Source organism: Schistocerca nitens, chromosome 2 (assembly GCF_023898315.1).
Source record: "Schistocerca nitens isolate TAMUIC-IGC-003100 chromosome 2, iqSchNite1.1, whole genome shotgun sequence".
In the NCBI taxonomy this organism is placed as follows: Eukaryota; Metazoa; Arthropoda; class Insecta; order Orthoptera; family Acrididae; genus Schistocerca; species Schistocerca nitens.
Genome location: NC_064615.1, coordinates 470,697,570 through 470,713,526, shown reverse-complemented (window position 1 = coordinate 470,713,526; position 15,957 = coordinate 470,697,570). Strand labels below are relative to the sequence as shown.

At 42.2% G+C, this 15,957-nt stretch overlaps 1 protein-coding gene and 1 long non-coding RNA gene across 2 annotated transcripts in view; both read right to left on the bottom strand.

Annotated features, from left to right (window-relative positions):
• Positions 1–372: 372 nt before the first annotated feature.
• Positions 373–13,772, bottom strand: LOC126236386 (uncharacterized). Its single transcript, XR_007544903.1, has 2 exons — positions 13,657–13,772; positions 373–1,046 (listed from the first exon to the last, which is right to left on the bottom strand). It is a non-coding gene; the product is annotated as an uncharacterized LOC126236386 (long non-coding RNA).
• LOC126235103 (uncharacterized) overlaps positions 13,773–15,957 on the bottom strand; it is a gene marked incomplete at its 3' end in the record, with an annotated part of 217,158 nt that continues 214,973 nt past the window's right edge. Inside the window, exon 16 of the mRNA XM_049943837.1 lies at positions 13,773–14,000. Coding sequence (XP_049799794.1) covers positions 13,773–14,000 — 228 coding nt within the window. The remainder of the gene's footprint in view (positions 14,001–15,957) is intronic.

Below are 15,957 nucleotides of genomic sequence, written 5' to 3'. Positions count from 1 at the left end.
TGTTTTTATAATTGTGACCGAGCAACATTACAACCTGTTTCACTGTTATTTACGATGTTTGCTTGTAAAATTCTGATATAGTACTTTCCAGTAACTTGGGCAGTGAAATGGATTCTTCTGAGTTAAAGAGTAATCAAACTTTATTTCATTACGTTTCCAAGTTGAATGTTCAGATAAATTCACAGTCAAAATTACGCAAAGTAGATCTCTTGGAATCGGATTCTTCACAAATTGTATAATGTGAGAGGTGGCTGTATGATTGTTGAATTAATACAAATTAATTAAAAAAGTTTAAGAAAAGCACAACAATGGCTTTATAAATGTCCAGGAAGATTCACTGAGACATGTGAAAGGATCAGGTAAAAATAAACATACTGAGCAAAATATATTTATTAATATGCATTCCACATTAATATACATATAAGATATTTTATGGTTTTGTATGTATCCAAACCAATGAAGCTATACGTATTTACAGACAGATAATACAAAAATGATTTCGACGAATAATTACACCTGTGAACAAAGGAAACCGTCACTGGTGTCGCAGGTGGTTTGTTAGCTACAGAGAATGGCTTCTGGTTAACTGAAACTGAACGGCAGTCCGTGCGATTCTGAATGTGTGGAGCACTTGTCGGACGGTGATACGTGTTAGGAGAGGCACGTTTTAATGACTCGAGTGTCAATGTGGCTAATAAATAGTACAATAAATAAATAGGGAAATAAATTAATGTGCAGTGTGGGAGGGTGGGGGGCAGGGAGCGCGCGCCTAGACGAGCAGGCGGTCGTTGGCGCAGGCGGGCCCCTTGGACGGCCAGTTGCAGGCGCCGATGGACTGGTCGTAGGCGAGGTGCACGGGGCAGTTGAAGACGTGCAGCGTGTAGCGCCCCTTCCACTGGTCCCAGTGGCACGCGTAGAACTTGTCGCAGCGGTGCGGGTGCCGGAAGAGGCCGGCGCGCTGGCAGTCCACCGAGCCCTGCAGCGTCTCGTCCAGGGAGCGCAGCCCGCCGGGGCCGTACCGGTCGAAGGCGCCCGACACCGCTGACCTGCAGGCACGGTGGTTACTCCTTAAGTGACAGTTCCGACAGACAGCGTGGGGCAGCGCATAAATAAATATACAAGCTGTTTCGGAACGAGTAGAGTTGTAAAACTACCGTAAGCTACTACCGTGGGCCGTCACAAAAGTGCGCGTCATTTACGACGGCGGCCGAGTTTAGGTTCGTTCTGCGCATCTGACGTCACAAAACACAGTCAGCCAATGAACAGAGAGCGACGTTACCAGAGCTCGACTGCAGTGTAGAGCACGGACGAGTGTCTTCAGTTTTAGAAACATTCAGTCATAAATAAAGTAATTGAACGGAAGCAATGTCTTGATAGCAGACTTTCTATAAAAGAAATTTTGGAAAAAGCATTCTTTATACCAACTGCTTCATATTCTATTCATTAATTAAACCAAACAAGCAATAAGCCTCCTAATTCAGGCAATAGGAAGGAAATTCATTCTCACTAACCGCTTTTTCGCAATAAAGAACAGCGGTAATTATTTATTTCCTATTGTACTTCGACGAAACGTGAATAATTCATAATCATACCAACAATGTTTGTCGGTATTTTGTGTGAATGTTTAAAGTACTCTAGGAACTCTGTCAAACGACGAGCTGTGATAGCGTCGCCGGCACGGTAGCTCAGCGTGTTCGGTCAGAGGGTTAGCAGCCCTCTGTAATAAAAGAACTGAATTAATGGATCAACAACGAACTGAAACGGGTGTCTTTCGACGTCCGCCCAGAGCAGATACAACGAACTAAAACGAACAAAATGAGATTTAAAAAAAAAAAAAACGTAATGGGTAAGGTGTTTGACTGCTATGCAAAGGGAACCGACTTCAAATCTTTTTCGTTGCTTAATATTTTCTTTATTTAAAAACAATATCGAAGTGTCTTACTTCATGAATTTTATTCGTTTGAATATAATTTTTTTGAAATTTCTAATGGCAACTAAAATCGACCATACGGAAAGTATACGATGTGGACTTTTACCTCTGCAAACTCTTCAAAATTTCGTGCAATGGTTTATTACATTTAATGTTGCACAATAATGCGTTGAACATCGAAACAAAATTAAGTCATTTATGGGGGGAAGGTATCAGTCAACAACATGAGTAAAAATCAAATTTTTGGGCCAAATAGTTTTTGTGAAATCGAATGATAAGTGTGTCAAAGCAGTCGGAACACCATGTGTCTGCACAGGCGAGCAGTGCAGTGATGACAAAATCGCACACAGCGCGGAATGCGGGGAGCACGGCTCTGAAGCAGCCAAAGGGTTAATGCGGCCGTGGTGCCTTTACTTCATAAACTGCGCGCTCCCCCCTAAACGTAAGTCTGCAAACTATACTATACTATGGCGCTGCTTCTCTTGGCGCGTGCAACAAAGGTAGCCTACGGTAGTTTTCCTAGCGCCCTCAGGCAGCAACGATCGTAACCGCATTACTTGTACGTTACGTGTGTTGCATACCTATCGGGCGTTACCTCATTTACGAGGGCTATTCCGAAAGTAAGGTCCGATCGGTCACGAAATGGAAACGACTATGAAAATCCGATAAAGCTTTGCACAGATGTGTTGGGTAGTGTCTCTAGTATAACCCCAGTTAGCATCACGTCGCTCTTCTCATTTCTGAGCTCGCAGTGAGTGCGTAAAGATGTCTAGAAAATAGTGTCTGCCGCCAAGTACGGGGGCCTGGTGAGAAATTTCCCCTGAAGCTATGCAGCTAACATTACATAACTGTCGTGCTGTTTCGTCTTCAAGACAATTCTCAGCCGCATTCTGCAGGGGCAATGAAGATGCTCCTGCATCGTTTTCAAATGGAAATGTGAGATTACCCACAATACAGCCCGTAATTGTCTCCCTCTGAGTTTCAGCTCAGGTCACATGAACCGCTGGTTATGAAGACAACATTTCGGCACAAGACAACGAGCCGTAGGCCAGCGTAGAGAATTGGCGGAGAGCACTGGCGGCTGCCTTCTATAGCGAGGGAATGGGAAAGTTGGTACAACGCTACGATACACGTCTAAGTCGGGTCGGCGACTATGGAGATAAGTAGCTGCAAGGTGTATCTAACTGTTGCAAATAAAACATTTTTGATTTTTACTGTGGTTTCCATTTCGCGACCTATCGGACCTTACTTTCGGAATAGCCCTCGTAGATCGCTTTGAGTGCGTATGCAGTCAGTGTCTTACAATTTTCCCTAGAAACGGGGAGTGGTGGACCGTCGAAACTGAGGAGATATAGTAGGCTGCATAACCTATGGAACATTTTTTTCTACACAGTCTCCCTCCCACCCCCCCACCCTGTTACTTAAAAATAAACAGTAGTTGTAGGAAAACTAAAACTGTCAATGTTTAATTCAGGTCTTGTTCGAAAGATGTTGATCAGTAATGTAAAACAGAGAGATGTTGTATTAAAAGTTAAAAAAAAATAATACAGATTTATCATATAGAGCTATGAAAGGCAGTTTCCTCAAACAAAAGGTAAAATTAAAGAAAATATTTAAAATTCAATAAAAACACATCAAACATCGTTTCAATACATCATCGAGCTTATATAAAACGTGTTTCTGTTATTTATAAAAAATGGTTCAAATGATTACACGTCAAGCAATTCGCCGGTTACTCCAACCGGCTTCTTTGAGCAGAACTACACGTCCTCTCTGAAATGCTGATACTGGTGTATATTACTCGCTAGCCTGTCTGCGAGGCGTAGTTACTGTGCACCTGAGATCACGGCATGAAATTCACAAAGACTTTAAGCTCTGATATCGACATGTCCCCTTGCCAGTTGCGCTGTGAAACTGCCCTGCAGCATCACACATTCATCCATCGGCCGCCAAAGTTTACTATCAAAATTTACTATTTTGCATTTTCCGTCGACAGCTGTTACAATATCAGTTTGTGATCAATTTGCATAACTCCTTCGTGGTGTGTCGTGCTTTTTATATTATCTTAGAGTGTACGTCAGTTTTTCTAATGGCGTTCTGGTGTGATTTCATTAGTACTGGACTGTTCTTAACTGTAGGACTAATTTGTCTCCTGTGTTTTCTTTTTCTCTGCTGTCTTTATTTTAATCCGGTCGCACATAATAATAATAATTGGGAAGTAGAAATACTGGATTCACATAACACGATAGACTCCTAGCAATTCGAAAGCAGCATTGAAAAATAGCGAAACCTAGAAAATATTACAGAAACCAATGAGAGAGGTGATATTCTGTGATCATTTGTGTAGGATCCATGACGACAGATTAATCAAAAGAGCTTCAAGCATTTTTGGAAAAAGAACTCAACAGGAAGCCGGGCTCAACAGGTAGAGAAAGATTTACAAAGAAAGATCATACAACAGGAAGAAACAACAGATAGAGGGTAGCATAGTGTAGGGGTGAAGGCTTTTTGGAGGGAAAAGGAAAGTAAAACAAAGAGAGGCAAAGAACTGAAATTGCCACGTGGTTCTCAGGAGGCTACCAGAAGATAATGGGTTAACGTCCAAAGACCTTAGTGGTCAGTGAACGTGACTACTGGACGAAGTTCCTCTTGAACCCAATATTTTTGTTTGATCCGGGATGATCTGAAGGAAATATTCCTTACCAACGGAAAAATGCCCGCTTCGTCTAATACTCCCTTCTCTTCTTCCTGTTGCCGTGATTGTTCGCGGTATCTTTCGAATTAAGCGCGTGATGAACCCTCTTTCCCAGAACACAGAGATTAGAGGTAGGTGTTAGTTCTGTAGGCTGTCTACATCAGAATTCCGAGGGTGTTCATAGTTTGGTGTTGTGTACAAATTCGAATATACGGATTTCTGGCAAACGGAATATTTTGGAGAACCATTTTTCTTTCGCCAAATACATTCAAAAAAGGGAAAATATTCTCATAAAGACGTTGAAGAATTTGAAAATTTCCGTCTTCGCCATCTCTTTAGAACATACTGGGTGTAAAATGTTAGCTCCTTAAAAAGAAGACTAATATCTTGGACGATACCGAGATGCAGCTTCGGATTCTCCTCGTAAAAGAAGCGACGTTGAGCTTGGGAAGAGAGAGACTACGTTTCTTTCTCCTTTTCTTCTATTGGGTGAGACTACGAATTGTAATCCAACACCGGGAACAGAATTGAACGTTTCTTCACATACCAGCATTACGTCTGGCCGCGCGGTTAGAGAAGCGGTGTCACGGATTGTGCGGCCCCTCCCGCCGGAGGTTCCAGTCCTCACGGGGCATCGATGCGTGCGCTGTTCTTAGCGTAAGTTGGTTTAAATTAGTTTAGGCAGTGGGTAAGTCTAGGAACCGTTGACCTCAGCAATTTGGTCCCTTAGAAATTCACACCCACACACAAGCATTGGTCTCGACACAAGGTAATGTCACAATGACGATTGGTTAAAACTTCCGAAAACCTGGAGTTAGTTTTTCCAATGTGACAGAGGCTGTCAGTTCAAGTCTGAGTGTGACACAGAAGTATAAGCGATTATAAGTTACTTGGACGGATACAAAATGAGATATGAAATAAGTCCAGATCATGCAAGACACCTGTCTGTGCCTGTAGAGTTCGGGGAAGAATGCGACATTCTGTTTATTACCAGGCCACGTAGAGACTAATGGAAACGACATAGTGTGTGTGTCATTCATGAAAGCCCGTGTGATTCAAACAGTGGAACCATTTGCCCTTCGCCGCGAGCAGTCACAGAGTCATACTTTACGGGGGAGGCGAATAGCTGTAAGTAAGCCATAAGAAACTGCTGTCGGTGGAGTGAGTTCTCAGAGACGGCGTGGCGCGCTGTCGACACGCCGTCGTAGATGGCAGCGGCCTTTTACGCCCGGATTCCTTCTCTGGCGGGAGGATGCAGAAGGTTGCAGCTCTTGCAATAGTGTGCGCGTACCAGTAGGCTGGATTCTGACGGAATGTGTCTTCTTTGCAGATGTGAGAGCAGCCCACAATATATCATGTGACGGTAAGTGTGACAAGCTTCTTCTAACCTAAAATTAACTGTACTTTCAAACCGAACACCCTTTTCCTTCCTAACTATTGCTACAGAATACATCATTTTGTTTTAATCCGCCAGGGATGAGATATATCTTAGTTTGGATCTTTCGAAACGATCTCTCACGATTCTTTCTTTGCTGTATATTCAATTTAAGTTTTCTCGTTATTATTCTTCCGATTTACTACTGTAATGTCGATTGGTCACAGCTGGGCGCTAATGACCATGCTGCTATAAGAGCGGCGATTACCTGTACTAGCAATCGATATTAGCAGCTCATTTCCGGTGGCTGCTATGTAGTTGATATTCTAGAAGATTCCGGATGTTGGAGTTTGCACGCAATCGCGAGTGGATTCCCAAGTAGACTGCATGCATTCGAGCAGGTGGAAGGGTCAGACTGTCGGTGGCGAGAAGTAAAGTGTGACGCTCGGGCTGCGGCCCAGGTGCGTGGATATAAAGTTAATTTTGAGGAAGGAATAGTTCAAAGATAATAAGACGAAGTGTTTGAGCCGAGCAGATGAAAGAGAATTCATGGAAAGCATTTCTGCGAAAGTTGATATGAAGATTTGTGAGTCATTGTCAGCTGAAGGCTGTAGGGTGAGAGGTGTATGGCAACCATTTGTAATATAGAGAAAACTAATTTCTCTGTAGGTGACCGTGTTTAAAATCTTAGATATCGGGATAAGCCGTAAACAATCTAGTACGAAGCAACGAAATACTTCTCCCATTGTGCCCTTAATAAACGAAATTGACCTATATGGCAAAGCTGCAATTGTGCTGTTGAACCGAGTGTGACTGTTTAGGGCCTGAATAATTACTGTAAGTGAGGTAAACAGATTTAAATCTACTTTTATTGTTATTAAAAAGTCGTTAATTGTGGTTCCCTAAAATTATAGTATGTAGAGTAGATCACAGTTTAGTCGTAGGCCTGTGGTTTTATAGGATACCCGCTGTGCTGTGTCAGCTGCACAATTTGTAATTCGCCTTTATTCTTGTACGCCATCCAGGTGTTAATACATATTGAAGCAATTTATGTGTGTGATAACTTATATACGTCTCAGTTCAATGATAAACCAGTCACAGTTGCAAATTTCATTTTTTAAAGTTTTCTTGATGACTAGTTATCTGTATGCATTTTAACTGTTAGTTTGAACTTCACAATACGTATATATTTTTGACACGGTTTTTGTGTTTTTGGAAATATCATTTTGACTATCTGGATGATCTGAAAATGGGTTCCCGCCCGAAACTAGTCTTCAAGTGCATAATAAATAAATAAATTAAGTGAAATTTGCAGCTTTTGTCGGTTTTACGTTGTACTGATTAAGAGTAGTTGTTGACGTGCAATTATTGTAGTATGAGTGCTGGGGTGATCGCAACAAATAACAGCTACCAGTGGCAATGATCATGTTAAGGGCGACAGCTGGCCACAGTCGAGAGCACTTACGGCTTCTCCTTTTGTTGTGGGAGGAACTAGTGTGGTACAGTTGTTTTTACAGTGATTAGTTGACGGTTTGATATGAGGCATGTAGGCAGTTGATTGCTGCACCTTGACCTGTCAAGCTGCGGTATGTGGCGTATCGGATCCCGCGCTGTAAGTTAAGTAGTGTACGAGATTCTGAAAACGATCACGAAGTGCTATTTTCGATGTTAATCCGAAGCTTAAGGTTGTTGAGTAAGCGTCCAATCTGGCAGTTTCGTACTGTGTTAAGTAAGCAGCCACTAATTGGAAAACTATTTGAGAGAGAATTATTTTGCGGGTTGTGGATTATCGAAAACTTTGCTACAGTGCGTAGAAATCGTTGATTTAGTACTGGAACTTATAGCAGAAACATTGTCAGATAGTTATCGGTGCTGAATTGATTCATTATAGTATGCTGTAAGTAGTGATCCGTTTCTATTCTGTTGAAATTTGTAGCGAAAATTATACTGAATGATTAGACTGTTACTAGGCGAGTGATAGCTATTTGTTGCGTTAAAGCTGCATGAGGTAATACCGTCACTGTAGGATCTGTGTTAGTTTATAGTAGTGGGTGGGCAGCATGCTTTACTGCAGTAAGATTACAGATGGTGAAATTTAATGATGGTGAAAACATTGATTTTAGTAACGTCCCAAAGAGTTTCTGGGGTATTTTTATTTTATTGGCTTCTAGCATGTAATATTTTTAGGCATGACTATTAAAATGTATTGGTACATAAAAACAAAGCAAGGTAATATTTGTCTTCAGATCGAGATTGTTGTACTTATATTACAAAGACACAGCTAATAGCTAACCACTTAATTGTTAATTCATTTCTATAGTTAAGTTCAGTGGTCACAATTCGTTTAAATTTGTATGTCTTCTTTAGCTATGAATCTGGATATGGCGTCGTAGGTAGAACTGGGACCGTGCGAAGGGGCTGGCAATGACCAAGTTTTAAGAGTTCCTTTAAAAAGTTGACTGTGCCTTTCTCATAGCGTCTACACTGAAATAAGATATGATTTATATCATCAATTGTTTCTTCTTCATACTGACAATAGAGTCCCCGATACGCCGATTTTATGTAAATGGGTAGGGAAAGATCCAGCATCGACACGAATTCTCACAATGGATGTTATATGTTCTTGGGTAGATACAGTTTGATATGAAAGTACGTAATTGCTGATAAACATTGCCAGCGTATCGCTGACCAGCAACGTTTTCATCTCTGTTTTTAGAGACAAGCTGCGAAACTAATATGACGTCGAAAGAAACGTGATGAAGATTAAAAGTATGAGAATAGTATTTTCTTTAATTGATATTTGTGATGTATTTCCGATTTTTGAAATGGAAAGTTATTTACAAAAGCAAATTTTAAACGAGTCTGTCGTGGGCGCATGTATATCGAATACACATATTTTCAGTATTTGAATCACTACAAGTCTTACTAGGTGCATAATACAGTTAATACAGGCCATGGTTTGTCCGTAGTTACATTTTAGTTACTAGTGTTACATCGAAGTTTAAAGGAATCATTGTTTGATCACAATCCCAATGTGCTAGTAACGTAACTGAGACCTGGTAATTTTTTGTGGCAGATGCGTTGATCGCTTATTTACTAGCACAAAGCAGTAAAAAATATATAATTTTTGATGTTCTGAGATGCGAGAGGTTGATATTCATTAGACCTGGTAGATATCAGGCACCTGGTGTGCAAGCATTTAGGTCAGTGGGTGCAACGGTATGACGGTGCTGTACAGTTTCTGTGTTCAGTGCCTTGTCGTAGGTTTGGTAGTTCTCATTGAACAGTGCTACTTGAACATTGGTGTATATTGCACGTAAACTATTTAAGGCTGGGTTTCATGGTTATCTGAAAATCCACGTTGCAACGTAAGCTATTGTGGTGACATCGTTATTTGTTGTCACTTCCTTCATATTAGATCAGGTCATTGAGCAACGTCATTCTAATGAAGCTCTTTCTGCTTGATTGTCGAACTATTTTCTGAGACACTTCTTTGGAATTAGCTGGCTCATTACATGATTCAGTATTCTTCCCTCGCATCACGCTACACCACATGTTTATCTAATGTTACGAACCCCTTCACTATCGAACTGCCGAAACATGAGTTGAACGTTTATGAACAGAATGTATACTGTATAATATACGGGGGGTAATGGGTATAAGTGTAGATACTTCTGTTGGTGTCTGAGGACGGTGTGGTGAACAACGTTACGTCGGTATTTATGTCATTTGCAGACTAATAATTACAGCTATTACAAGTCGCATGTTTTTATATTGGTTAGTATGCCAAAGCATAGGTGATAAGAGAATGCCATTAACACTTGTTTTTTTTCCCTGGGCAGCAGGTCAGGTGTTGAAGTGTGGATTCATGGACGCAAAACGGGTAGTCTATACCGACAGGTGTAGTCCACTTCGTGGTGCAATTACTACCATGCAGAAAACATCATGTCGTAAAATATGTGACGTGTTTGTGGAAAGACTGTTAGAAACGGAAAAAAAGAACGAACATCCTCTCATGTGTGTGCATATTAAGGTACCATACATAAAAATATCTGCACTTATACCCGTCTGATCCTGCATAATGGGGGTTTACATTCTACATCTTCCATACCTAACAACAACAACATTCCGTTTAGAGTATTGAGGGAAGGGTCAATGCAGTATTATTATCGTCATATTTGTTAACGTGTTTCCACATCACATTTGGAGCACTTATACATATTATCACCGAGGGAGGTGGTGCATTGGTTAGCTCGCAGTCGAGGGGTCGACGGTTCAAACCCGCTTCCGGCCATTCTGATTCAGGTTTTCCGTGATTTCCCTAAATCACTGTAGGAAAATGCTGGGATGGTTCCTTTGAAAGGACACGACCGATTTCTTTCTCCATCCATCCATAATCGGATGGGACCGATGATCTTGCTGTTCGGTCCCCTCCTCCAAATCAATCAACCTACATATTCTCAACGAGTCACAGTGGTACTCCGACCCTTCGAGATTACATTGACTGTCCCCATTAGCTTCTTTGCTTAGGGCAAAAATGAGAACCTAAGTGGAGTTAACCCAACTGATAACTGAAACGGACTGTGCCCCGCCAGGAACCGTCTTTGGGAGGAGCAGTTATTAAGCCCTATACGCCCATCATGATATAAGTTGTGTTGCCTTCATGAAGGTGCATGAAATATTTTCCAGGCCAGTTTCATTTTCCCAACTTGGGAAGAACATAAAACTTGGTCCGTTTGATGAAAACAGTGCTTGGAGCTCTATAGGTTTCGGTATATTGTAGGACTTGTGGTCTTATTCACTGATTAGCTCAAAATAAAAGTACATAGTATACTCATGTTCGATGACATATAGAATGTGCTGATCGCATCAGACTTCTGATAGGCACTGATGAAAGATTGTTACCTTTTGCAGAGTTTAAAAGAAACTGATAAAATAAAAAACGGAACATATTACAGTTTTCATTCACCTTCTTCTAGCCATTACACGTATAAAATTTCACTTCTGTGATCATAATATAAAGATCAGAGATTTCTGGTTTCAAACTGAAAGATGTCTGTTAGTTGGCTCTTTCATTTCCTCACAATCTTTTTGTGATTTGTAATATTTGTTTTACTGCTGTCTTTCGACGACTGCAGGAAAGCCTCCGTGCGGGCTCGAATCTCTCTGATTTTACACTTGTGATCTCCTCGGGAGGTATAAGTAGGGGGATGCAATATATTCGATACCCCATCCAGAAACGCACTCTCGAAACCTGGACAGCAAGCTTCACCGCGATGCAGAGCGCCTCTCTTGCAGAGTCTGCCACTTGAGTTTGCTAAACATCTCCGTAACGCTATCACGCTTACCAAATAACCCTGTGACGAAACGCGCCGCTCTTCTTTGGATATTCTCTATCTCCTCCGTCAACCCGATCTGGTACGGATCCCACACTGATGAGCAATACTCAAGTACAGGTCGAACGAGTGTTTTGTAAGCCACCTCCTTTGTTGATGGACTACATTTTCTGAGGACTCTCCCAATGAATCTCAACCTGGCACCCGCCTTACCAACAATTAATTTTATAAGATCATTCCACTTCAAAACGTTCCGTACGCATGCTCCCAGATCTTTTACCAGTGTTTGTTCCTCTATCATATAATCATACAATAAAGGATCCTTCTTTCTATGTATTCGCAATACATTACATTTGTCTATGTTAAGGGACAGTTGCCACTCCCTGCACCAAGTGCCCATCGGCTGCAGATCTTCCTGCATTTCGCTGCAATTTTCTAATGCTGTAACTTCTCTGTATACTACAGTATCATCCGCGAAAAGCCGCATGGAACTTCCGACACTATCTACTAGGTCATTTATATATATGGTGAAGTTCGTTTGCAGTTTTGAGGCGACGAACACGCTGAAGTCGTTCCTTCAATTTCCCAAGGGTATGTGCGGTCGGCCGTCACGCAGGATATCGGACAGGTCGGCGCGATCTTCGTGCGATGATGACAGGCGCATCGCCCAACGAATCACCGTGCTTTTGTTCACTGCCAGGTGTCAGTAGACAGTCTGCGAGCGCCTATAACTATCTGAGACGCTCTCATTTTCCGCCAAAAGAAAGCTACTGACAGCTCTGGCGAAATTGGCGGAGAAAAAATGTGTTGCATTACCTACTGAACGCCCCTGGTAATATTTAGGGCAACTCGGGGCAGAAAGGGATAGCGGGGCACAATGGGAAATTGCTCTTTTCTAGACTGGACAGTGCTGCAACCTGTTGTATGGGCGTGTAACTATTTCTCCGAATGGAAGGGAAGTGGCGGCAGCTATTCTGATTTAGTTTGAAGCGCGTGATCTAAGTGAATTGTTGTCCGTCACGTTACCGCTTGCATTGTTCTAACGTTTGGCGAATTTCAACGCCAGGTAAGCTGTTGATTGTTAATTGTATACCCTAAAATGACACATTCCCTTAAAGAGCATGCCATTTGTTATACTTTAGTTATTTAATGCGTTTAAGTACGTCCGTCACTACACCCCATAAAAGTTGTTAACCTCAAAAGTGCTCTTGGGCGGAACGGGACGGGGCAGAACGGGACGCTATCCCGTTCTGCCCCGTCATATTTCGATGCAAGTAGAAAGCAAACCCAGCCTGGATGTTCATGGATGCCAGACTCTCTCAACCAGCTATGTTCGCCGAACAACTCATCTTTCCAGATATCGCCCGAGGCTGTCATTCCAATCCCACTAATCTGTCAAAATACTCGGCGGACTACAAGACGAAAAGGAAAAACCGTCGTATTAACAGATTCTCCTTATAAGAAGGAACTACAGAATGCTGTCGCACGTAAAGTAGGCTTACAGAAAGGAGGAGAGTGCACAAATATAAACAATGTCAGGACAGAGACGTCAGGTGCAGTGCAACTTAAGGCAAAAATATGAAACTGTACACCCAAAAAAACCCAAACCAGAGGACATCAAAGACCTTAAGAAAAATAAAAGGAAGAAGATGATGGACAAGAGAGAATCAGAGAGAGAGGATGCTGAGTGTCTCTACTGTGCGGACTTCTACTCCGTTTCTAATGAGGGCTGGGTCACATGCCAGACTGGGCACACAATTCATGTGCTGCCATAGACAGTGAAGATGAAGAGGAAATACTGATTTGTGACTATTGTCGAAGGGGCTAGTAGTTAGTGGTTTGGTGGTTATTAAGCATTGTAAATTTTTCAGAATGACATTAAAATATTGTATATTTTGAAGAATGACTTTTTAATTGTTTAAAGTACACATTCCTCAGCCTGAATTGCCTGTTATACAACATTTTGTCATAGTTTAATACGATATTCGTAATTCAAATTCAAGGTGTATGCAATAATTTAACAAAAAATACCCTTATCCCATTCTGCCCCGTGGATGGGGCGGAACGGGAAATATGCAAGACTTTCTTTGAAAAATTGTAAAAAATTCAAAATGTATTGTTTTAAGTGATTTTAAAATAAGGTACATTAGGATACACTACAAGGTGTTTTTTTATCACTTTAAGAAGTGTTTCCTTGTGTTCCCTTATTTTACAGAAATTGTTAAACATTAAGTATCCCGTTCCGCCCCGAGTTCCCCTAATACGTTTTATGCTAGTATTTTCCTTTCCGTCAGCATTTCGTAGCGCGGAAGTAGCTTACCCGTCGACGGCTGCGCCGCGCGCTGCTGCGGCGACAGCTGCTGCCTCGGCCGCGGCTGCGGTGACGACGGCGGCTGCGGGGGCGGCCGTGACCACCGGCACGGCGGCCACTGCGGGGGCGGCGGTGACGACGCGGGCAGACACTGCGGGCACCGCCGCCAGCACGGGGGCGGCCGTGACGACGCGGGCAGGCAGTGCGGGGGCGGCGGCCGTGAAGAGCCGCGTGGCCGGCGTCACCGACACGACGGCGGCGGGGGCTGAGGTCACCGCCAGCGGGAGGCCTGCGGCTGCTGCTGCGGGTGGCTGGCCCGCCGCGGCGAAGCGCGCTGGGCCGCGCAGGCGCACCTGTAAGCCGCAGGTCCACAGAGGTCAGCACGCGCGAGGAAAAGTGCTTCTGCTCCCTCCCAACAGCCGAAGCAGAGCATACCTGCTCAGGAACGACCTCTGTGACACACTCAACGTAACCATAGATGGTAAAAAAAAAAAGCATCAGTGACTGATGCATTGTGGACTTCCTTTCATTTCTTGACACGGTTACATTACAATGTGACTGTGTGTGTAAAAGAAGGTTACCATTTCTGATTCTAGACATACTAGTTTCAACTGAAATGTTCGATTCCGTATAAATTTCGGCCAAACTGGGGATAATTTTCTTACTTAAATCGTATATTTCTAACCTATAGATATTTCTGGATGTTTCCGCTCTTCAGAAAACTATTTTGCTGTCAGTATGTTATTATTATTTATATCGACATATTTCATAGTATCGATCTTGTACCATAAAATTAATACTCACAATTTTAAAAGTATATGATCTGAAATGAATTCTACGTTAGGTGCAATAATATGTATTTTTTCAACGTTACTTTCAAACAGAATCTCTGTCTTGATTTATAACTTTATTAATTTTATTATCGATAATGAAATCGAATTTTTAAAATAACCTGAAACTTCTTTTTTTGTATGGTTAGGCCAACAAATCTTCACTCAAATAATTATTTTCAGAAAACCACATACTAACTAAAACTGATAAACAGTTTCAATTACCAGAGTCATATTGATACTAACATCGACTACTCCCTGTTCTTGAAGGTTCGGGATCCGTGATATATTTATATGACGGGTCCAGAATTCTTCACGCCAAGCGCGTCAGATACCGTCAGTGTGGGATTACCGTTTTTGGAATTTGGTACATGTTGGTCCCAGACAGGCTACCATCTTTGCATAATGTAAGCAAGTTTTATATTGCATGTGTTTGAAGCGCTGTTTATGTAAATTTTAAGGAAAGTCATTTTTCAAATACATAAAGTACGATGGAAAGTAATAACTATAATGTTGCAGCATAAGTCATTATCAAGAAAACAGTACATATTTTTTATAGGTTACAACGACATGAAGGAAGAAGCCCTGACACTGAGACCACCATTGCGAGAGAAGTAAAACTTTTTTCAACTATAAACCATTCTACAAGTTCTTATTACTAAAAATTAGTTCGTTACAACGTCTGATCTCTACAATACATCAGTATAACCGACCAATTATAAGGGAAGTGCGTAATATAGTACAGTTTCAATACGTGGATGTATGTTTTTTCCGTACAGGGTGACAGAGAAACCCTGTTACCCCGGTTGTCTTTGTACAACTGGGAAAATAAAAACAATATCTGATCAAGAGTGTCTGGACATCACTGCGTATAATGGAAAGAGTCACTTGGGTTCACGAGATGCGGACTCGCCAGCATAGAAGGAAGCGGGCAATGGTGTGTGGGGGCGGTAGGGGACCAGTAACGGCAGAGTGGGTCGCTCATCAGAAAAGAGTGAGTAAAAAATCCGTCAGGGAAATTTCAACCCTTCTAAAGCTGCACAAGTCGACTGTTGCTGAAATGGAATGGGAAGGGGAGGGGAGGGGGGGGGGGGGAACTAACCACAGCTAAATCAAGACCAGGAAGACCTCACGTACTGATGGATAGCGACCGTCGAGCACTGCGTAGGTTGGTTGTAGAAAGAGAAGTATGAAATCAGAACGAATAACTGGAGAGATCCCTAGTCTTACCAGCAGTCCAGCTAGCTCAACGACTGTAAACCAGGAGTTAAACCGTCGAGCTACTGTTCATAGGCCACACATTTCTGGAGTCACTGCCGGCGTTGTGGCCGATCGGTTCTAGGCGCTTCAGTCTGGAGCCGCGCTACCGCTACAGTCCCAGGTTCGAATCCTGCCTCGGGCATGGATGTGTGTGATGTCCTTAGGATAGTTAGGTTTAAGTAGTTCTAAGTTCTAGATGACTGATGACCTCATATGTTAA